This window comes from Saccostrea echinata, unplaced genomic scaffold (assembly GCF_033153115.1).
Source record: "Saccostrea echinata isolate AGI-Se365-2 ecotype Australia unplaced genomic scaffold, CSIRO_AGI_Sech_v1 ptg000001l, whole genome shotgun sequence".
Classification (NCBI taxonomy): domain Eukaryota; kingdom Metazoa; phylum Mollusca; class Bivalvia; order Ostreida; family Ostreidae; genus Saccostrea; species Saccostrea echinata.
In genome coordinates, this window is record NW_026889750.1 from 11,835,682 (window position 1) to 11,861,950 (window position 26,269).

General features: G+C 31.9%; 1 protein-coding gene across 1 annotated transcript in view; it reads right to left on the reverse strand.

The window, feature by feature from the left end:
• Nucleotides 1-26,269, reverse strand: part of LOC133185446 (methenyltetrahydrofolate synthase domain-containing protein-like) — a 119,371-nt gene that overhangs the window by 31,892 nt on the left and 61,210 nt on the right. The window contains exon 7 of the mRNA XM_061320650.1: nt 17,907-18,052. Within this exon, the coding sequence (XP_061176634.1) occupies nt 17,907-18,052 (146 nt within the window). The remainder of the gene's footprint in view (nt 1-17,906; nt 18,053-26,269) is intronic.

The window sequence follows — 26,269 nt, forward strand, 5'->3', positions numbered from 1 at the left end:
TTAATTTCTAGTCACAAAATGAATTTTTTGGTCATAAATGCAACCATTTTAGTCGCAACTTAGAGCATTGCGGGACCTCTGTTTATACAGTTTCATCCGAAGGATCGGTCTCCACGTCCTGCAGTGGATTCGAACCCGCGCTGTAAGGATCACCTCCTTACTTCACGACTCTAGAGCAGACGCTCTAACCACTGTGCCACACAGGCGACCAAATGGCTATTGTATTATACTGATAGAGTTTAAGTTGTTATTGTTCACAATTTTCTTGTATTCAGTATTGTTACATTATGTGGAATATTTTGTCCATTGAATTTTTGGTTTAAATATTTAGTAAGGTGTGCCATATTGAAAATGATTTGTTATGACTTTGGTTAACTGGTTACCATTATACTTTATACCTTTTGTTTTCTTTATTTATGAGAATGAATTGCCAAACAGAGCGGTGTTTCTAAACATTAGTGAACCTTGTGACTTATATTTGTGAAAAATATTTGTCATTGTACCATCAAGGATACTGGTATGACCTGTGCTGGATACATAGACTAAGCTGAGGGGGTCATTGTGACACGGTGAAAGGTGCAGGACTAAGGCCCTGAAGGATCAAGATAACTGATGGTGGATGGATAAAAGATAAGTCTATCCAAGAAACATTTTTGTTAGCTCGTTGGCAAACCTGATATGATTTCATTCCTGCATCAAGGATGAGGATGATGTTGATGATGATGACGATGATAATCATTGATCTGGGAACATATTTAGCATTGATGCTGAGTGAATTGTAAACCTGGGGTTAATTGTGTAATTGTTTGATTACCGGTATTTAATTGGTTACCAATTTTTTTCTTTGTTTGTTAAATAGTGTGGAAGAGTGTGCGAATCAGAGAGCAGTTGTTTGTTTGAAATCTTAATCTTAATGTACAAAATTTTAGAGCTAATTCTCCATATTTCAAGACAGTCATATCAAAATGTTACTAGCCCTTTTTCCTAAAATATTGCTTTACTACACGTATATGCTTTCAAAACCAGATCAATCCCACGATAATCGTAAACAGCCCTTTTGTGCATTTGCTTGAAACTATTTCCAATGTCATTTTCTCCAAATACATTAATTGTGCTTGTAGAAATGTGTAATGCCAATGAAGTGCAAAAATGGAATTCAAACCTTTGTTTTCATTCATATTATTAAAAATTGAATTTCCAAACTGATTTTAATTCTTTCACTTTAAATTACCCGAAATCCAAGTACATCTTAACCACTTCAATCACCACTTTACAAGTCCGTCAGTTAACACCTGCCCGAAGTAGCCATGTAGGAAAATGTCATATTTAGAGAAGGCAATTATACCGCATTCTAAAATCTGACTAATCAAATAGACACTGGATTAGGGGATCCATGATTTTAGTGATATGTAAGTCGAGCAATTCAAAATCTATAGCTGTAAGGTTTCAAGATCAAAGGGAAATTATGGATACAACCATCAAAATAGTTTGCATAAATGTAACTAAGGAATAAGAAAAAAAAACATAATACATGTAATAACAATTTTAAAAATTATGGAAATGCCACTGACTGCACTTGAAACGCAGCATTCTGTTTCAATTGCTGTTAATCCTCTTTTTAGGAAGATTTCACTTACAACACCTTTATGGAAATAAATGCTTCCGCCACAAGCCAATCCATGACTTAAGAATAATATACATGTATTTTAAAAATTAAAAAAATTGGATAGGTCTAAGAATATTAATAACTTGGTTCTCAGGCCTGCCCGCATCTCATTCAACAATGCGCATTACCCATTTTTATCATCAAATGAATAAAATAAAATTTCTCTCATGTGCTTTTGAGGTGCCAAAAAAAATCTGGAATTCCCGGCTGGATTTTGACTGCATTTTAGAAATCAGTAAAACGTTTGACAAACATCAAGGTGATCCAGACTATTGGCCTAGATAAAAATCGCAAATATGGTCGTCGAGTTAACAGGATAAGGCGTCAAGATTAAGTTTAGTCATGGTGGCATTGATTTCAGTGCAAATTTATAATGGAATGACTGTAACACTTCAACGGTACAAAGTGGGGGTTTCTGAAGGTTTTTCAAAGCTAGAACTTGATCAATGATGCTACTAAAGACGGCTCCCTCAAGCCCGGAACTTGGACATCAGCAAGATTCAAAGATTTCATTAAGTGTGGGTAAACCATACTGATAAATTTGACAATATTTAATAAAATCATAAGCGCTACTTATAGTGCTGAAACACTTAGATTAATTGTGTTACGTAAGCAATTAACCAGTAACATCACTAAAAGTGTTGGGTTCTGTAAGTTTAAAACTTCCTTTTTTTTAGGATGTCATCGTTTCATTACATGAATCATCAGAATGTACAAGATGCAAGAGAAAAGAGAAAGATTGATTGATTGATTGATTGTATGTTGTTTTACGTCCCATTTGAGAATTTTTCACTCATATAGAGACGTCACCATATACCGGTGAAGGGCTTCAAATTTTGACCTTTACTCGGCACTCAGAGCCATTGAGCAGTGACGGATCTTTATCGTGCCAACGCCTACCGTGACACGGGGCCTTGGTTTTTAAGGTCTCATCCGAAGGACCCACAACTTTCTCTTCATGGCAAAGGAACAGTTGCTACCCATTTTTTATCAACTTAGGTCAGATGTGGCCGAGATTCGAACTCATGACCTCCCGATCATGAAGCTAGCACTCTACCGACTGAGCTACCATGAAAAGTGAAAAGAGAAAGAAGCAGGAAATAAATTATCTTGATTTCTACACTCGATGTTGAAGCACTGTTGATTAAAAGTTGCTAGTTTTGAAATTAAAAATAAAAAGCCTGAACGGCGAACAAGAAAAACAATTTCAAAAGATCTTTTTGAATTTGAAGATAGCAATAAGTGAAGTGAGTGACTCATGAGACATAATAAAAAAAAAAGTTTTAAACAAAATATCACAATTACAGTCTGGGGCCTTATGTCATGGTCCGAATGGAGCAGGGTTCGAATTGACCAAACACCGTCAAACATGTCCATGCTAAATTCTTTTCAGTCAATTGAAGAACTATGAGGAATTTCATGAATTTATATAATATTCTTTCTAATTGCCAATGCCAAAGCGTTGCATTAGTGATTGCATCTAAACTACAACCATGACTCTGCTCTGTTACAAGTTGAGTTATGATAGGGCGCGGTATACGGTATACTGGGAAATGGAGAAATACAGTGATACTGGTCAATATCATCGGTTTTTAGGATAAAGTTGGTTAGAAAATTGTATAAGTAAACCTAAGATAAAGAAATTCAATCTTTTTAGTCTTGTAGTATTCTTGTCTATGTAATTTTGTAATTATTTTACCGCCTGTTGTGTTGTTTGTGTTACACAGCAGGGATTTTTTTACCCCTTGATTCCAGGGGCCGGGGCCGTCAAGATTGGGAAAAATAGCAATATTTGGTTGAAATTGGGAAAAATATCTTCATACAAATAAATAGGAAAAAACAAGCAAAAGTCAAATATTTAATAATTTTTCTTATTTTTTATAGTATGAAGCTGGCTTAAACCAGCTTTAGTGATATGAAGAAATAGCGGCTGTTGAAGTTCAGAAGCTTAAAATTGGCAAAGCCGCAGGGGATGATAACATTGTAAATGAACATATTTATACGTTGTCATCTTTTTTACCTTTATGTAAGAAGTTCTTTAAAATAACATTTGATAGTGGGTTTGTTCCAGATGAGTGGTTAATCGGTATTGTTCGACCAATTTATAAGAATAAGAGCGATTCAACCCAGCCTGAAAATTACCGTCCAAGGCAAACTGGAGAGACTGACATGATGCACGTTTATTTTTTAGATAATGATCCCGACTTTAATTTTTAAACATCGATCCCGCTTTAAAAAGTATGCATGCAAACATCCATAGTATTCCGAGTAACTTCTCGGAAGTCCTCGGATGGCTCGTACATCGCACTTAGAGAACATAAACACCTCTTTGTCATTATTTTATTTTAATAATTTACAACTTAATACTTTTTTTCATATTGGGAATTTTTAGGTATGATTTTGGGAAAAACATGCACTTTTCAGCATTGGGAATGGGGCCGAATTTCGGCCCCGGAGAGACCCTAAAAAAATCCCTGCACGGTTATTGTTCCGAAATGTTATTCATGTCATTTAACGCACCCTTTCTGTAGAAATTCATCTGCAACAACCATCATGTTTTTCTTGTGTGAAAATAAAACATAATATCGTTGTTTTGCAATAGAATTAATTGTAGATATAATTGATTCAATTTTATTTTCAAGCTATTATTTATTGTGAGTGTGTTTTCAAAGAAATTGGTTTATAGCTATTGCTATTTTCTATTGCGGATGCATCGACTGACACATTCGGTCGCAACATCCAACCACGATTTTAACTGGGCGCTTGCTAGATGACGTTCGAGTTCCAAGAGCTCGACGCCATAAAAAAAATTAAAAATCCTGCATGTTTTTATGAGATAAAAAGAAATAAAAAAAAAAAGCCTCCCTCCCGCATTTATTTTTTGGAGAAAACTGGCCAGAGAACCAAGTTATTAATTTTTTTGGCCTTAACAAGTTTCTTAAACGGTAAATTCAGAAAAACAAATTTGTAAACTCAGGGACCAACCTACTAGCCTAGACCTAAAATTTAAGGAGACATCACTTCTCCTTCAGAGAAATTTAGGTTTAAGTTTTAATTTCTACAGAGACTTTTAGTGCACATTGATCATTATTTAAACTTAAAAAAAATAAATACATGTTAATGTATATACCTGAAATAAATTTATATCCTTAAGAATACTTAGAGAGACAAAAGGTATATTTAAAAAACCAGAAGTCTCTGTTGAGACTGTAGCTCTACTGGTTTGTACTTATAACAATTAAGGAAGAGAAAAGTAGCACTTGGACTTGAAACTTTGCAACAGCAATGAAAAAATAGTAATTCTTGTTTTACTTGCTTTTTGTGGCAAGATGAATTGCAATCAGACTAAAACTGTAGAAGGAGTAGCCATTTAAAAGAATTTAGAGAATTTTCGATTTTAGGTACCATGGCAACAATATTCATCAAAATCAAAAAAACAATTAAGACAATTATGTATCTCAGTGTAGTCTACTTGCATGCCATGTTATATTAAAATCAGTCCAAACTGTATGCAAATTAATAGCCATTCTCTGTAACCACTTAAACTTTTGTGGCACGCATAGTCACAGATTTTTTTCAAATTTGGCTAGAATTTACCACCTCATAAACTACATCAAAAAATATTGTTAGATCATATGAATGTCAAGTAGTTACCATGGAAACAGTGTCTAAAGTTGATTTTTTCTGAAAAAATGCAATTTTTGGGAATGTTAATCAATGAAATGCGGCTACTTCAATTCATGTTACTCACAGAAATAAAAAGTATGACATCTGATTTTAAAAGGCATTTAAAAACATTGTTGGTATTCAGTCTATAAATATAAGAAATCTATGATTGAAATAGCAGACATTCATTTAAAAATTGAATTATCTCCCTTTGATAATTGTGAGCTCTTTAGTGTGAGAGATAAAAAAAATCATTTGACAAAACTGACTGGAAGTTGTTTATTTTATCAACCCATACAAAAAAAAGGTACATATAGGCATGCCTTTTTTGTGCTTATTCAGTACCTAAAGTGTGCCTACTAATATAGGTACAGAAAAGGCATACCTATTCTGTGCCAATAATGAACTTAATTTTTTTCCAATGTACCTAAAATGTACCTACTTTGGACTTTGTCATTTTTCAATGTGCCTGAAATGTACCTATATTGAACTTTGTCATTTTTCAGTGTGCCTGAAATGTACCTATATTGGACTTAAATATTTTCCAGTGTACCTAAAATATACCTACATTGGACTTAGTCATTTTCTAGTGTGCCTGAAATGTACCTACATTGGACTTTGTCATTTTTCAATGTGCCTGATTAGTACCTATAAAAGACTTAGTCATTTCACAGTATTTTCGTCTACTTACCCATACCAAAAATATTAACATTTCCATATATCTTTTCTTTAAATTTTGTACCTTGAGGATGAGTAAACTTTTAGAATATACAACTTTTTGTACCTAAAATTGACAGTCATGTTTGAATTTAAGTAAAACTTAATTCAAGACTTTGTCATTTTTCAATGTTATTTCTACACTAAATTGGACTGTCACATTTATTGCATCTTTGTAACTTAAAACTGATTTTTTCAACATGGGCACCTATTTGTGATAATATTTAAATAGAATCATGTTTTTCAATCAGAGAAAAATGAAAACTCAAACAAGTGAATCAATAATTAATAACAATTGAAATTATACTTTTATAGTAATACAATTATATCATGACATTTAGGATGTGTGATTTGTGTGTGTGTGTGTGGGGGGGGGGGGGGTTAGAATAAAAGCCACTTTTTATCCATTATTTCTTTTTTTTTTAAATTATTATTCAACAATTTTTGTTCATTTGATTATTAATTATATTATACTTAAGATTTTCAGTTCATTAATGCAAGCATAATGTCTACTGTGTTGGGGGAAGAAAAAAAGGGGGGTAATTTTGTTAATCAAATGCCAAAAATATATATATAATTATCAATTCAATTCAGTTTTTTATGGCAAATAAAAGATCCATTTTTGTTCTTTAAAAACCCCCTCTACCCTACAGGGTTCTTAGTAATTTTGTTTTACATGTTATGAAACAAAGGAGGGGGGTGTCTTATAAACACAGTATAATTATAAATACCAATATTTTGACCATCTGAATTGCCCAGTTTAACAGAAAAAAGTGTATTAAAATCAATAATACCTTGTGTTACAGTCTATTAAATGATATCCAAATTAGGACATCTCTCTCTCTTTCTCTCTCTCTCTGGTGAAATACAGAAATGTTAGGGATGTTTAAATTTACTTATATAGAGAGTGGGAATTTATTTATATCCAGCATTCCAGTGATATTTTAAAATAGACTTCATTTTTCTTTGTATGCAAAACGATGTTGATTTCCAGTGTTCTTCAGTAACACAGGTGTTTGTACTTGGTGACCTTTATAGCTTACACTGCAGAAATTTTGGCTCGTGTATCACGTGCAGTTCTTCAATCACAAAGGGCTGATTTGAAGTCTACAGCTCAATCATAATAGGTAAATAAACAAAAGAAAAAATAATAAAAATGAAATAAAAACAAGATATTTATGAAATTTGTTTTAAACTATAACTGATAGTAAAGTAGTAGCAGTAAAGAATAGTGTCACATTTACAAATCAGGCTTGAAATTTAATATAAATAATAGCCTTCAAGGTCTTCAAAAGACCTGTCCTTATTGTTTAAATTACCATACACATAGTATGTAAACATGATGTGTATATTTTACAGGGTTCATGTAGTGACAATTCATTTCTACTTAGAGTGCCAGTTACATTAAGATTTTAGCTGAGGTCTAGTACATAAAGAATTTGTTGTAAATCAATAAATTTAATCAATTTCACATGTAATTTAAAAAAAAAGAAGTTATGTGAAATTAGAATGGCAACCCCAATTATAACACAAAATGGCGTCCAAAATGGCGGTCCCGATTATTTACCCAATTAGGGACACTATATTTCAAGGAATTCATACTAATCGGCTTTTTAATAAAGTTGACGCCATGTAACAGTTGTTAAATATGCATTGTTATAATTTTTTATTGTTTACACGAACTATTTCATGAATAATTTAACAAACGTTTTTAAAATCACGTGACTCCTGCGAAGTCTACGATTGGTCAGCGACAGCGCGGATATTTCAGAGACGATTTGAAAATTTGCTGTGATGAAAATTTCAAGAAGAAATCAGAGACTTATTAGTCGGTGAGTCTTTATTTCAGTTTAAATTTTGATGCTGCTTGTTGTAAATGCATTTATCCACTTAGAGAATGCATTAGAATATGAATATCAAGTGTAGATTTCGCGATATTCTAGGTATTTGTATCGTAGATTTCTGGTTTGTTTTGATTCAAGATGGCAGTGCTACACATGAAGTAAATGTACTTAAGCATAATCTCTTTCTTTAACATTATGTATCACAAGACTTTTGTAAAAAAAAAAAATGTAATTTAGAGTCTTTTCTTAAAATATAAAGATATGAAATGTGTCAATATCTGGGAACAGTTACTTACAGTAGCCTCTGCATGAGCATGACGATAATAACAAATGAAATCCAAATGAACTGTGTGAGATAAAATTATTGTAATAGGGTCTTTGAAATATAAGATAAAGATCTTTGTTTTAAAAGGGGGGGGGGTAAAAAAATTTTAATGAATCAAGCAAAATTTACAACCTTTATCCAGCATAATAAAACATAATAAATTTTATATTTATATAAGTTGTGCATAAATTTCTGATCATCTAATCCCCAAGCTCTCCACTTCCATACCTGGGGGGGGGGGGGGGGGGGGGGGTAATATGAGACACATCATTTAATTCAGAGTGTAATGTTTCAATAATTCAAACATAGTGTGTGCATGTGTGTTGGTCAATATTAATGCCAGATAATTTCATGAACAAACATATTCTTTTTTTTCAACAGAATACTTGTCTCCTGTGGTCATTTAAATTCCAAGCTGGAGGGAAATGCATTAAAACTATAACTTTATCAGTAAGTATAAGATCTAATCTGATTTTTGTAAAAAATGAGTAAATGTATAAGAATATAACAAGGCACTGCTCATCAAACTCCAATGCAAACTATAGGGATTTCATCTACTAAATATGCTTAAAAATATTTCAGCATAAAATGTAACTAAGTAAGTGAAGATAGGGACCTATATACTAGGTCCCTGGTGAAGAGCAACATAATAATAATTGAACTTTTTCAGAATTGAAAGAAAATGACATGAAACTGAAAGCCGAAATTGCGTAGCATATTCAAAAGGAGGATCAGTGTTTTTAGAGTCCAGATGGAAACCGCAACTGTAAAGCAATGAAGACTAACAAGGTGTGCTGGTAGAAAATTCTGTGATGGATAGGAACTCTATAAAGATAATGAAGATTACATGAATTACAAGTGAACAATTCATGGGGGAAAAAATTGACATGAAATGGAGTATACTTTTGACTTTGTGTATTTAAATTAACTTATGTATATGCCTAAAAAGGTATGTCTATTTATTTCTTTTATTTTTTCTTATTAAGAAAGTTTAAAATATCATTATCTTGATATCATTAACCATATTAATCTAAATTAATTAAATGTTAGGGATTTGATTAATTAAATATTTGGGATTTAAGGTATAGATTGTATTTATAGAGATGACTTTTTAAAGAAGTGTTTTTCATATATTTTGATGTACTATCATGCAATAAATTTTTATTTTTTCCATAATTATTATTGTTTAAATCAATTTTTCTTTTACATAGGCCTGCCTCAAGCGTGCCTATTTGATAGGTACATTATAGGCATACCTTAAGTATACTTTTGGCACAGACTCTTGAGTACCAAATTGGTAGGCATACTTTAGGTAGACTTGTAGGTACATTTTAGGTATACCTAAAGGGTACTCATCTGAATGTTTGAGGTGTGTACCAATATTGTGCTTTTTTGGTACCTAAACTGTAGGTATACTTTAGGTGTACTTTTGGCACATTCTTGAATGTTTGAGATGTGTGCCAATATTGTGCTTTTTTGGTACCTAAACTGTAGGCATACTTTAGGTATACTTTTGGCACATTCTTGAAGGTACCTTTTAGGTATATTTATAGGCACATTGTAGGTATGCCTAGAAGGTACCTATCTGATCGTGTGCCAATATTGTGCATTTTTGATACCTAAAGTGTGCCTATTAATAAATATAGGTATACTTTAGGTATGCCTATTTTGTACCAATTTGCTACCTATACTTGAACAAGTGGTTCCAAACTTGCATACCTTAGGCATGCTTTTTTTGTACCTATTTTTACCCAAGATAGGCATGCCTAATCTGTACTTTTTTTTGGTATGGGAACATGTATCCTGGATTTCAAGTAAAATCAAGTGGTTTTTTCTGTTTATTTAATGTGCATACAAATTTTAACCTCTTTGTTTATTTCCTGCATGCAAAAGAGTAATTTTGATGTGTGAACAATGGCGAAATGTAAAAGACCTGACATGGTACAGGATATCAGCTCTGTGCACATTTATGATATTGAAGCCTAAGCCTCAAGGTCTTAGGAGTTTTAAAATGGGGTTAAAAGATAAACTTGAGATATCAGAATTATATTGAATTGAGTGCGTAAGAAGAGGTACAATGTCTCAGTCAGAGTGATATATTATAATGAATACAGCCTTGGAAAGCCAGTGCCTTTTTAGAACAAACGTGAAAAAAAAACAAAAACAAAACTGAATTATAATGTGAGAGAACTAGGCTATTGATTTTACATAAATAATCAAAGTCAAGCTACATTTACATGTTTGTACAAAACTAGAAGGTGAAGTTTATATTGAATGATGTATGTAAGTTGATGTGTGTCATTTAAAATAGGGACGACCATTTGATGCAGAAGGGGGGGGGGGGGTTACAGATTTGAAAAACTAATAATCCATTCTTGAAAATGTTGAAAATAAATAATCTGTCCTCAACTGGCAGGAAAATAAATAATCCATCTTTGATAAAGTAAGTGCTACAACCTCCACCCCACCCAAAGGCACTTGTTTTGGTAATAATTTTTTAACCCATATAGTATAGTAAGTATAATTATTATTAGACATGTACTATGGGTTAAAAAAATTATTCCCGAAACAAATTCTTACCCCCTCCACCCCCCACCCCCACGAAATAAAGTTTGGGGGTTTTCCTTTGGGGCGGGATGGATTATTTTATTTTCAGACTTTTTTCAGTTAAGCAAAAAATAAATAATCTGTCCTGGATCATATTGGAAATAAATAATATGTCCTTCACTTCCATGAAAATAAATAATCTGACTCGGAAAAATTTGCCCCTCCCCCTTCTGAATCAAATGTTCGTCCCTTATTCCATAGTCAACGCATAGTCATATTACGCAGTTTTAAACAGGATTTATGTCATTCATAATTTACAAATTTTTATGCGATGAATGTTTTCACTTGATAGGATTTGCTATATTTCAAATATAAACTGATACTCTTTACACCCCCGTCCTAAAATTAAAGAAAGTAAAAGTATATTTTATCTCTATTTAAAGGCTACATGTAGAAAAAAATCCACACCTAAAAGCCCTGTTTTAGTGAGGGATGTAACAGAAAACTCAATCTTTTTAATACTACTGTTTGCCTTTATCTGTATCAGAAGAAAAGAGAGAAAAGTTATCTGTGTATATTTCAGATCTGAACTTTTTATTCAATGATTTTGAAAATATTTACAAAGAAATTGATTATGTTGCTGATCCAAGTATTTTCTTTAAGGGAAAGATCTTTATCCTCAAAAAAAAAAAAAAAAAAAAAAAAAAATCGTGAAGGTCAGTAATAAAAATGTTTTGTTTGATTCCTTTCGACCAGTACAGTGAAAATTATACTTTCAATTTTTTTTGGGGGGGGGGGGGGGGGGGGGGGTGTTGCATAGAAATACAAATTGTCTGAATCATATTTAAAGTTAACGGTTTATCATTTTGAATCGTATTTAAAGTTAACGGTTTATCATTTCCCTAGACTACGATAAATGTAGATTCAACCTTGTAGCAGTAAAATTAATAGTAAATCTGTGTAACTGTATTTTATTAATAATGAAAACATAAATAAATTTCTGACAAGCCCCCCATCCCCACCCCACCCCTTTCTACCAAAAGAAAAAAAATCATAAATTAAACACAAAAAAATCTATACCTCGGGAATGGGGGCGGGTTGGGGTTAATCACTTATGAATGAACCACTTTCTTTCATATTTATATATAATGCTCCTTAATGTTTTACGAGGGATCCGTGTTTTTCTTACAAATGACTCTTACCAATTTATGTGGGGTAAGTGCTTTTACATGGTTCCTGGAAGGGATATAGTAAGTCCTGGTCATTGGTTACTTTATTATGTTCATTTTAAAAAATGAAAACCGTAGGAAGAAGGCAGGGACAGATTATTTTCAATATTTTCAAGGACTCAAGATTAGAAATTATGTTTACAATACAAACCATAAGGTGTACGATTCCATCAAGCTTACCAACCAACTCAAACTAAGCAATCGACATAAATTCGAGAAAATACACAAAAACAGATTATCCGAGCAGGTCCAGCAGATTTTTACAACAGATTATCATTGATTAAATTTTGGAAATAGCAGATCTATTACGTAAATCCAGGCATATTTGGGTTAAAATATTTATCATCAATGTCTCTTAATTTTCAGGTTTTTAAGAATAATACATGATAGATGTTTACTGTATTGCAAAGTAAAATCGATTTAGGCTTTTTCTGTTAACTTCTCTGGAAAAAAGTTACAGGAAAACACATTTTGACTGTCATGGAAAAGTGCGGAGTGTTGAATAGGGTCTAAAAATGCACATTTTAGAACAAGGACCTAGTCTACAAAAACAACAAAAGAGTGTTTTTACATACATGTAGCTCAATTCTCTACGTACAAGTCACTCAATATGGTACATGTACGTGTAAGGGCTTTCAATATTTTGAGTTGACTACTTTTTTCAATAAATGACCTTAAAAATCCATTCTCATAGCATTTTAACATTATGCATCAAGCTAAAGGTGAGAATGTAATACCAGTTTCAGTAAAATACATTGTAAATAAAACAGGATACAACATTCACAATATCCGAGTATAAATGCTATACTAACAAGCTAATTCAGAGAATCCGTGTCCCCTGCTTAAGGAAAAAAGAGCAAGAGGGGTAGGGTCGGAGGTTGGTGGGGTTGGGGGGACGGGATACTTTAAGAGTTGCGGGCGGGACCATAGGGAGTTATGATATAATATTTCATTGCAAAAGCTTAAAAGCTTCTTGAGATATCGCTCAGAAATGAAAATTTTACACACAAACAGAATGTATAAATCTTTGACCTTGAACTTTGACCTTTTGATCTCGAAATCAATAGGGGTCTTCTTTAGGCCATAGAGAGTTTCAGTATAAAATTTCATTGCAAAAGCTCAAAGTCTTCTTGAGATATTGTGCGAAAATAAAGTGTTAAAACAGACAGAATTTATGAATTCATGACCTTGACCATAAAATCAATTGGGGTCTTCCTTAGGCCACAGGGAGTTGTTATATAAACTTTCATTGCAAAGGCTGAAAGGCTTCACAAGACATCGCACAGAAACGAAAGTGTTACAGAAAGACAGACTGACGGACGGATGGACATCAGACAAACCTAAATTAATATCCCCCACTTTAAGTGAAAGCGGGGGACAAAAAGGCAAATTTTATATCCCATTGTGTCCTTGAACTTTAACCTTCTGTCTGTATTTACCAATTCATATGATGCTAGTTACATGTATTGTCTACCAGAACTGTAATTTTGTTTATTCATATGTTGTGTAAAACACAAGTATTAGTTATGACATTGAAAAAATGTGCTTAGTTTCCTTAATGTTCCATCTAAATCGAGCCATTTTGACCTTGACCTTTGACCTTTTCTTATGAAAATTGATTATTTTCTTTGTTTTTGCTATTGTGTACTACATGTACAAATTTGGTTTTAATCCATTTTAAAATACTCAGGTATTTATATGGAAACTGATAGTAGATACCTATTGCCCATGTCTGCAATTCTTAAAAAAAGCATAAGTTTGTAACCATGGTAACATGAAAACAAGATATGAATACCAAGTGTTTCTTTGCAGTTTATATTACAACTATATATGGACTCTCAAACCAATGTATTTATTTTTTCTAATATGTCCGCAAAAATTTATACCAGGCTTTTCAAAAAAGCCTAAAATCTACAATTTTTCCTTGGAAAAATCATACTTAAAAAGGGGGGATATTTTTTCTATGAGGTTAAGATACTCAAATACTAGAAAATATCTAAAGAACTATAAAAATGATGTATTTTGGCTAAAAGATAAAGTCATGTAAATATCTTGTTGTATTAAAGACTTTTAATTAGTCAAAAATCGTAATTTTTTCATCAAAATTTAGCATTTTTTAAGCCATGAAAAATGTATGTTGGTTGCCATGGTAACCATTGACCATAGCAACCATTTTTTTCATGAATTTTAGTTTCATACATCAATATAGGAATGTGTGCCAAGTTTCATAAAAATCTAAGACCTAGCGTGCCACACTCCCTATATAAGAGTTTAAATGCTTACAGAGAATGGCTATTAATATTTTGAAAGTATATCAAAGAAATTCATTCTTTTTGAAACCATGGCAACACTTCATCAAAATAAAAAAAATTGATATAAAGAATAATGTTTCTCAGTGTAGTCTACTTGTGTGCCAAGTTATATTGAAATCAGACCAAAACTGTAGGAAGAGTAGCATTTTGAAAGTATTTCACAAAAATTTCTATTTTTAGTAACCACGGCAACACCATTCACCGAAATCAAAAACCAATTCCCAGAATTATGTATCTTAGTGTAGTTTACTTGTGTGCCAAGTTATATTGAAATCAGACCAAAACTGTAGGAGGAGTAGCATTTTGAATGTATTTCACAGAAATTTCTATTTTTAGTAACCATGGCAACACCGTTCATCGAAATCAAAAACCGATACACAGAATTATGTATCTTAGTATAGTCTACTTGTGTGCCAAGTATACTGAAATCAGTCCAAAACTGTAGGAGGAGTAGCATTTTGAAAAATTGTTTACAGACAGACAGACGGACAGACAGCTAGACGGACGGAGGACGGACAACTTACTATCGCATAAGCTCTTCTGGTCTCTGACCAGTAGAGCTAAAAATTGATTATTTGATATTTTCCAATTGCAAGGCATATAAATGGCTACCTGGAAAACAAAATTAATATGTACATTGTAAATCTAGTTTTCAACTGATAGACTTAGATTTATCAAAGATATTTCATTTCTTGCATAGTTTATTTACATAATATTTACACTTCAGAGTTAAAACATTTTTCTCTTCTCATCTCTCCATATTTTAAGAGCCTTATCAAAGTCGCAAATTTGTTGTGTTCTCTTCAAAGTTCATTTTCAAATACCTCATTATTATTTCATTTTTGTGAATGTGTATTATTAATTAATGAAAACAAAAAATAATAAATTAACAACTATATTATGAAAACTAATAGATCTACTACTGCATGCCGACTGAGCGACTTTATCATGCAATCAGCCTTTTTTCCACTTGTGATCGCCAAAGACAGTTATTAGCTCTAAAATATATGTCTGTATTCACAGCATGAATTAATCTCTTGACAATAAAAATAGTCGAAATTCATCTCCAACATCTTTAGTATGACATCGATTGAGGTCCAGCTGTTTTGCATCTTGTTGTGTTTAACTTGTAACAATGTACCTTTTAATATGCAGAAGCGTAAATTCTAGAGGAGTTCCGACCGAGTATTCGATGATGTGGTCATCAGGAGCGAAATAGCAGATAATATCATAGGTGCAAGCGCCCTGCTGTTATTCACCTATTTCAACAGTAATAACACCGAACAGATTTATAAAATAGTGACAATATTCAGGGTTTGACACTATAAGGCACATCCGACTGACCCAGTCTAGTAAATGAGTGGTCCGGCTGTGTAAAATGTACTTGAACTAGACTGACTGGTCGTGTTTATAAAATAACTGTTAGAGTCCTATTTCAATGTTCAATAAATAATCAAATTTTCTTCTTTCTCCGAAGCCAAAAAATCCAAGCATAACACAATCGTTATTTTAGCCATGGCTGTAACTGGCAAGTCAGTTGAAACTCGAAACTACTGTCATTCAGTATCAATATGGTTCAATAAGTTACATATAGTACAGTTTTAAATTTATCAATATTTACGATAATCATTTTATTTAATTCATCAATGTTCTTTAAGGCTTATATTACTTGAATGTTCCGATGAACCAAATTTAAAATACATCTAATCCAGAGACCAATCTAGGGGGCGACTGAAGAGAAAAAGTTGCTTCTGAACACCAAACTTTGCCATAAGTTATTACCAAAGCGAACTTTATGTTGCCTTAAATTTTCCCCCTTTTTTTCAATCATAAAAATCTATCAAGAGCATTTGATAATATCACCTCTAGTAACAGATCTTTTTGGTGTTATCACTGCTGAATTGAGATTAATCACAGCAAGACATTTACACCTGTTTTGCTGGTACATTGACCACTGTATCAAATACTCAATTGAAACTCCTTTCATGTATGAACAAGACGTAAAACACATGGACATGATGTCATGCCAAAGATGTTGAAGAGGATTTTAAATCTTTTTATAGTCAAAAAATTAATACAGACATTTAACCGATAAATTGTAGGCTATTAAAAACAAGGCTGACTGTGAAAGTCGCTCGGTATGCAAGTATGATCATGTGGTACTGTACTAACAGATTGTGTATGGTGTCATTGACTTGTTGGACATCATACATATGATTCTTCCGGCGGGAGACAAAATCTCCCGATATTTCACCCCCCTTCCGCCCCTTCTGATTAATTTTTAAATCTTCCGTGTTTTAAAATTCTTCAAATTAAATATTATTTGCAATATTTTTTTGATCGTGTTTCATATAATTGCTCAGAATGAAAAGAAATTGAGATAACAACGCCAGTGCAATAAATTTTCACAGCGGTAGGCTTCGTAGGAATCAACATGAGGTTGTATAATTATGTTGTAAAAATTAGTGATATATCAACTTGATAAAAGACCATTGATGTTTAACTTTATTACTGAATGCAAAACATTGTAATTAGTTTCTAAAATACCCAGTTGCCACCTTCTAATGCTGCTTTGGTCATTAAAAAATAGTTATAATGTAGGTCACACTCTAGTTAAAAATAGATCACACTACAGGGTGTTGCTAAAATATACCTGACTCTGTTAATTTTTTTAAGAGGGTACTTTTTAAAAAAAAAAAAACAAATTACTGACATAGAATTTGTTACATAAAACCTAGCTATGTTTTACTTCACTTACTAGTTGATATATCAATACTAAATCAAAAATAAAATTTTTTCCAATGTTTTAATGATGCTGTAAACTCTTAATTAATTTACTAGGAAATGAGTTGATTTCATTTTGAATACTCAATTTCACTTCATTTGAATAAAAACTTTATCATATTTTTCTTAAAACTAAACAACAACTTTATAAAATAAAATTTGTAAAGTAATAAACTGGGAGAAGGTATTTTTTTCCTGAATTTTGGGGGTTGGATGGTCTTTAATTTGCAATTTGAAAAAATGTCGATAAAAAATCTCCAGCTTTGAGACCCAAACTCCAGCTGAAAATTTTCAAATCTCCAGTTGTGATTTTTCAGTTCTGTCACATGTATGGGACATGCAGTGTAGAGAAACAGAGGAGTGGATCAATATATTTCATAAATTGTTAATGCTGATATGAAAGTTGAAATTAATAAAAAAATTTATATAAGATGTTGAAACAAAACAAATTGTTAAAAAATTACATAAATAATGGTGATTTAAATTTAATTTTTTATCCCTTACATTATCAAAGACTCTGATGTAGTTAAACTCAGTCATAAGATCAGCTGTCCTTCTTCTCCATTAGTACTATATTAAGAGGTCATTTTTTGTTTTACACAGAAAGAACATATTACAGACAACACATTGAATATGGATATGACATGCACCAATACTGCTTCTGATAGGTTAGACATAATCAACAAAGATAAAGATTATACAGAGAAATCCTTCCTGTCCCAGACTGTGAGAAAGGCACATTACTGAAAAGCTCATTCAAGGCCATGTTCTTCGAAAGAAAGAACTGTCAAATTGGCAGAGTTGACAAACATTTACCTTGGACGTCCATAGTCCGAGTCCATGTGTCTCCTGTCTTCTCTCTCTGGGATATCATCTTCTTCACGCCCATCTTTAAGGGTCACATCCCTTCCTGCCTCCTTTTCCCTTTCCCTTAGAAATTTCAAAATAGGTACCTGGCGAACCTATTAGAAAATTTTTTTTATTTAAACGTCACTTCTTAATCTAATTCTTGTTTCCAAATATCAAGTGTTTTCTTCTTCTTCAAAGATATTGTCAATCAGAAACTCAAGCATCTTTTCAATATCAACTTCAGAGTACTTGTGTGTACAATCAGAGTGCTTTTTAACAAAATAATTTTGTAAATGACCAATGACAAGGTAAGTATATTTACGAGTTCCATTTTATTTGAAAAAGCAGCTGTCTATGATGTCATAAAGCCTGGACTTCAGTTTATCGTGGGGAATGGTTGTATAAAGTGTTGAAAAATCATACGTTTTGATGCTATTGATTTTAGTAAAATTTTGTAATTTTCCAGAAGTTCTTTGGAGTTTTTAAATTTCCACATCTGATTTACACCACTCTTTGAATATACTGTTGAACGGTACTCCTGAAGTTTCTCCTTCATTACACTAAATATTTTAGTGAGGAGTAAAGAAAGAGGCTTGGTAGAACATTTACTGGAACCTGCTATGTACCTTTGTTTGTAAGGATTTTTATGAAGTTTAGGAATCCAGCAAAGGTATAGTTATTCAAATTCATTTCGATTGTTGGGAATATTAAAATTATCTAAAATGGCCATATGATATTGAAGAATTTCCTCCTTAGAAAGGGAGGTATGGGTGTAAGTTGGATTTCCACCCGTAGAATTAAATCCTAGTTCCTCTAAAATACAATTCAAATAATGAGCCTTACAAAACAAAGACTATGTTATTACCAGCTTTGTCAGCTGCAACCAGTACATACTGATTTTGTAATCTATCTAATTCCCTTTTCACTTCTGAATTATTAAAGACAGAAGGATAAATAGTTTTCATTCAATCGCTCAATGTGCGATTTCAACATCCATCTGATGCTCTTAATCCATTCTGACAAAGTGTCAAGGTCTTCTTTTTCGTGTTCATAATCTTCCACAGAATTCATAATATTTATAAAATTATGAAGCCAGTTGAAAGAATGGGGTTCCCTAGATTTTGGCCCTTTTAAAATAAGGGATTTAAGGTCCTCATTCTTAACCATATTTACATCACCAGTAATGACGTGTCAAGCAGGACTATAGTTGTAGGGTGGTGAAGAACATGAACACGTAGGAGGATTATGTATCAGATGTTCGATATCTAGGCATTGTAGAGTTTTTTTGTAATTAAAAAGTTTGGAAGCAATTGTCCATGTATATTTATAAGAAATACAAGGTGTGGACTTCAACTTGAAATATGGTGGAATACAAGACTGGACCCTTTCGTGATTAAGAATAATACTAATATTAACTGTGTCAATTCCTTTGTTTACAAATTGGAGTTTAAGGAACAAACGGGTTGTTTGAGCAGTGTTATCTTCCATAAAACTTGGCGGTTTAAAAAGTTTATGATTTGCGATATCCATTATCACAGATCCAAGCCTGTATTCTGGTGTCGAAGAATCCAAATATGGACTTTCCTTGACCTTTTCAAATAAATCATATAGATTTTTCAAAGGGACAGAGTAAAGTTTGATGTGAATGTAATGGAGACCTAACTGTTTATTTACATAAGGTAGTAGTGAATCAAAAGAAACATTGTGTATAATAGGTTTATTGTATGACCGATGTCCATGACTACGCTTACGTCTCTGAGCATTGTTAAAAAGTCCCTTCACATTCACATGGCTACACTGTGGACTTGACAAATTCCCAATACTATCAACATTGTCATTGCTTTCATATGGAAAGGCTGTGCCTAGTTTCCTTATCCAGTATTCTTCTCGTTGTCTACAAAAAGGTGTACTCAATGATGGACTATTAGTATGATGGTAAATCTTTTCTAGAATTCTAACTTTCATTGATAAAATAGAATGATCATGCAGGTAAATAAAAGTGCTTGTAGAGAAGCTGCTGACCCCCGTTGTTTATTTGAAATCTGTAATCTGATATTCTTTTATGAAGTGATCTCTTGGTTTCACCAACATAAATAAGTCCACAAAGGTTACATTCTATTCTGTAGACAACATTTGCAGATTTGCAGTTCAGATTTTCCCAAGTTTTGGTATAAAAGCTATGTCCTGTCAAATTGTTAGTAAAAGAAGAGTTTGTAATCAAAACATCACGTTTTACAGTTTTTAGCAGAACATTTGGAAATAAATGCCATTAAATTGGAAAAGGATTCATCAAATATATCATTAAGAGAAACTTTACATTCCAGTAAAAATTTAGAAATTTGTGAAATTTAGTACTGAATTCTACCTACTTATAGACAAGTCCATAACATGTCTGAAAATCCTTATGGGGTTAAGTCTATATTTAATTTTTTTAACCTCTCACAGTCACATGAAGCATAAATAAAACCTATTATTGAGGGGTTAACCCCAGAATATAAAAATAACCCCAGAATACTGGAAAATACACACATTTAACCTCACAGCTAGTGTACCTCTGGTAAGACGACGGACACCTTACTATCCGGTGCATCGAAACGCCGAAATGTCGGGTTTCTGCCGAAATGTAAGTAGAATGCGCCGAAATGACTGTGAAATTCTGCAATGATTATGGATATCAATTGATACGGATACTAATACCTCACAAACGTAAACTTTTTAAGGTCAATCCTTACCCCTAAGGTTTTAGAGCCCATTTTATCGTAAATAGTGGAGGAAGTCAGCCGCCATTGACGGGCTTCATAGTATACCGTATACCACACCTGATTGTTTTTTTTTTAAATCCCCCATATCAAAAAATAATACATAAAAGTATATTTTTAATATATTTTTAATACAATCATTTTCGTATTGTTTAAAATTAATACAGAAAAAATATATTATTTTTGTATCACCAACAAATAGGTAGATTATTTTTGTATTAAAATCTGACTTTGATTTTTTACAGGGTATTATTTTTGTATTTTTTGGGACTTAGATTATTTTCAGTATATCATTTTTGTATTTTTGTGGACTTAGTTTTTTTCAAGTGTATTTTTTCTGTATTAAAATTGAACTTAGTAATTTTACAGAAAATTACATACAGTTAATCTGTATTATTTTTGTATTAAAATTGAACTTAGTAATTTTACAGAAAATTACATACAGTTAATCTGTATTATTTTTGTATTAAATTTGGACTTAATAATTTTTCAAAAAATACTATACAGTCAGTATGTATTTTTTAAATATATTTATTTTGGACTTAGTGTTTTCTTTTACTGGAATTTGTGTTTCTTTGAACTTAGGAAAATTTACAGAATGTCCTTGCAATAAGTCTGTTGGAATTAATATTTTTTCTCAGATTTTATTAATTAAGACCACTGTTATAAAGGTTGCTTTTATACTATTTACATTTAATTGCTATTTAGAACAGAAAACTTCAGTAGTTTAAATTTGTTGACTAAACAATTTCATTTTTAAAACATGTCTTTACTAGGTGTGAAATTGTCATTTGGAAAGAGATATAGATACGTCTAAGGGGACACTTGTGCTGTACATGATACTTGTAAACACGCGGTAAATTTTGAAGTTTCAGAGTTTCAGACTTTCTTTTTGTGTTGAAAATTTTACAGTGTGTTTACAACCGAGTGTTTACAACTATCTCCAACAGCACAGGTGGCCACCTGCAGGCTAACAATAGACAGTACATGTTATACTACTCAAAGAAATAACATGATTTACCCTTGAAAACACATCCCAACCAAAAAAACAAAAACAAACAACATGGAGAGTTCACTAATTACAGTACCTACGATGTTTTCTTGACTATACAACTCAATTTAGTATACATTATATTTAATTCAGTACGCATTACAATTACATGGAATAGAACTATTTAATTATCCGCTTTTAAAAAAAAAATTAAATAAGAAATTATTACGAAAGAATATCATAAAATAATATAGAAAATGTTGTGAAATTGGTGTAAAGGATAGTTGTTTAAACATTATTTCAATCTCTGGTACCGTATGTATGAGTTAAGTTGTCCATCAAAAAGGCTATATATTATGTATCTCCCGCTCGTTTTGATCATTATATTTGAACTTTATGGTCTACTTCACAGGTCAACTTGAATATAAAAATGGCTGCTCTCAGCGGAAATGATAACCGGAAATAACAATGTTTCGTAATCGGTTAATTCCGTAAGGAATAAAAAAATGATTCTGATGATTAAATTGAACATCGTTTTTTTCTAACATAATTTTAGGTTTGTTCAATTGATTCAAGATATTTAAAACCATGTAAATATGTTTTCTCTATTAACTAATCCGATCTCAACATCGGTAATTTTCGTATATATGACACAATATGATTAGTCAGATTTTAAAACTCTTTGGTACTGTTCTCTGATTGGTCAACAATATTTCACCCACGCCATTTTGAAAATTCTTCCCGGGATGTATTGAGAAAGCTGGAAGTGATTTTGAATAAACTCTCATTTGCTCGCGAGTAAAATGGATCGAAAATCAGAAGTTCAGCATAATCATGGTACACAGGATCATATATATGAACCAAGGAAAGCAAATACATATTAGGGAGACTGACGTTTTTTAGGCATCATATCCGGACTTTTCTGGTGTAAACAACGACAGTTGCGGTAAGATAATGTATATTTTAGCACATTAAAGTTTCAGTTTTTTAAATAATAACTTAGTACAAAGATAGAGGAACAAAGAATGCCTTTTTTACCCATTTTGTAGTATTGTAGAAAGATAAAATAGTACGGTTATTGGCCATGTGGGGAACAAGGGTTTTTGTGATAAATTCTGATTGGGGAGGGAGGGGTGGAAGATGGGGGTAATTTTCAAGCCTTTGGCTTCCTAGTTCTTATTCATTCCAATTTTTTCAAGTTTACCAGAGACGAATTATTTTTTTTCTCTTCAAAAACAATTCTGTAATTTGTATAAACTCAAATTTTTTCGAGGGGGGGGGGGGGGTAGGTTGGGTTCGGGGGGGGGGGGGGGCAGTTTATTCAAATAACATTGGGGCACACATTTTGTTTACTCTTTCAACATTTTCAAGGACAGATTGTTTATTACAAATATTTTTTTAAAAATATTTTATAAATCAGTCCCCCCCCCCCTTTTTCTTCTCTAGATTGTCAAATCAAATGGTTGTCCCCTAAGAACCCCAGATTAAAGAAAAGTAATTTCAATGGTACAATTGTATGGAATTTGGTGAACTCCGCTGGATCTTTTGGAATCTTAATTTATAATTATTGTTAATTTTAGTCAGCAGAACATTGAAGAAAAGCTGATTAGTCATGGAGGAAGATGATCCCTCTCAAGAAAGTATTGCAGGTGTGTGAGCTAAACAAAATCTATATAGAATTATTTTGGATGTGAAAATGCGTGTTTTGTTGAGGTAATGGTTCATTAAATTTTATTATTATATCATTCTGTTCTATATTTCAGATGAGATGACAGGTTGTGTGATTTGAAGATGGACTTCTGCAACAAAGTAAACACTCCTCTACCTTTTCCATACAAAAGAAACAGCAAAGCAGAGAGACCGAAACATTTGGTAAAAGTACAAAGAAAACAGGATTAGTTAAACTTGTGAAAAATATCAAGACTATTGAAGAGCAGATTATATGTAAAAAGAAAGATCAAGACTACAATTGGTAGCTGAATCAGTAGCCTGGCCACATTAATTACTTTTTAATTAGCTATTTGTACATTTAAGGTAATCTGACTGAGTTACTAAAATTGTTATTTAACAAATATTTCAAATAAATAAAAGATTTTTGAATAACAATCAATAGATGCTATTAAGAACCTCAATCTCTAACCCCTTTTCTTCAAATAACAATTTTTGCCCATGATCATTTTTGTAGTTTTTAAAACTCTGTTTTGTATTATTTTAAGCATTTAAATGTATTTTTTGTCTATCATTCTTGTACTTTTTTGATATTTTTGAAATACAATCCTTCATGCTGATAAAAATACAAAAACAATACATATTAATACAAAATTAATACATTCTATATTTTTTTCATACTTTTTTGTGTACTGTATTATTTTCATATTTTACAGTGGCGCTGCGTTTATCCGGACGCTTCACCATTCGGACGATATTTTTTGGGAACCGATTTTTTCCACGTTATTTTGTCTCATTAATCTGGAAATTCGCGTTCCGTATCCGGACGGTCAATTTCTACTACAAAACATAACAGTTCATTGACAAATGACTCTTTTATCTGGACGGTAATTTTTCAAGAAACGACATTTTCACACTTATCTGGCATTTGTGTTAATTGTTGTAAAAACATTGGCCATGCAGTCAGTTTGAAGGCGGTTACCTGTGACCTACAACAGCTGTACAAACAATAGCGTCTATAATTAGCGTGTGTTTACCCCAATTCAATCACACTTTTATCTTTATTATAAAGCTCAAAGAATTTAGCTGACACTGTGCATCAATTAAATAATAATACGTTCAAAATCATATTGTTAACTGTATATACATCGGTAAATTCAGGAGAATTTTGGAGAGTTGTAAATAACATGAACAATAAACAACGAGCGATTTCGTAATGCTCTTTATCATGTCGATTGCGTTAGTTTAAAATACGATGTTCCATTTCTAAAAAACGTAAATGTATTTGAAACGCTTTTTTCCCCACAAGACAGTATAGAAAGGTACATAATTGAAGAAATATCTCTATTTAATGTACTACCGTTTACAAACGTCCAGTACATATAAAAATGGTGTTACGTACAGAAGTTGATTACGTTTTTCAAGGTATTTTTTAATGATCGAAATTCAAACTTAGCGTCTGTAGTAAAAAATCAATATTGATAATCTTGAAGATGGCTTGTGTTTTTAATACTTTCTTTGAGTTAGCTTGCAGTGTTCAGTTAATTTTATAGTAACTCTGTGTAATGAATATACGGGGAATATACAGGGTTAGTTTATATTTGAACATTTTCAATGATGATGCTGAACAGTTCTGTCATATCATATGAGCTTCAATAATTATAATATATGGCAAAATTAAACAACAGTAGATCAAAATTTGCTCAACCCATGAAGTCACATGCCAAAGAGAAGGTGAATTAAAAAAGGAGGTCTCGGCATAAAATTACCCATCCATTTTTTTTAATTGTGTAAATTACATTTTAATATATTTTTTCATTAATCAATTACTGCTTTTAAAACAATTAACCAAAATATAATTTAATTTTTTTTCTTTGCTGTCACATTTGAAACAAAAATGTGCATATATACATGCTTAGAGAGTGCTTTTTGAGATGTGATCCAATTATCCGGACGATTCATTTATCCGGACGATTTCGTTGGGGACAGAGGCGTCCGGATAACGAGGCGCCACTGTATATCTTTTTTTGTACTTTTAATTGTTCCAGATGAAAAAATACAAAAATAATATATGTGATACAAAATTAATATATTCTATATTTTTTTTGTATTTTAATTCTTAAAGGTGAAAAAATACAAAAATAATATATGCTAATACAAAATTAATACATTCTGTATTTTTTCTATACTTTTCTATGGACTGCATTATTTTTATACTTTGGAGAGGAAAATAGAGAAATAATGGAGAGGAAAATAGAGAAATAATACAAAAGTACAAAAACAATACATTTTTACAGGTCATGTGTATCATTTCTGTATTATTTCGAAAAAATAAAGTATATTAAAAATATATTTTTCTGTGTTTGGCTTTTAAAAAGTCTATTATTTTTGACCTAAATTGGAACCAAGATCTAGGGTTCCAAATTTGGTCATTAAAAATATACTTTTTTTGTATTATTTTAGTATTTTTTTCTTGTATTATTTTTGTATTCATTTTCGATATGGGGGCCGCTTTGTAGTATGTCAGTCTCGTATTACGTTTTTATTTTATCCTTTCCTCATTATACAAACAGTGTATAAAATATTATTGTCAAAACTCATAACAAATAAATAGAGACAATTTACAGTTATATCATACATGCAATATATATTAATTTGAACAAGATTGCATGTTTATCAACTTCATGCAGATGGATCAAGTACTTAATGAATTTTTTGAGAATTTGGAAATCACCTTTAGTAATAAAATAAAAGTGTCTCTCATATGGTGTGTACATTAATTTGTTAGACACAACTTGTGCAATAAATTATTCATGTTTCATGCTGGTAGCAATTGAACTGTTAAAGTTTGGTTGAATCAAATTAGTCTAAACATCTAGTTACATGTATGAGATCGTGATGTGACATTGTAA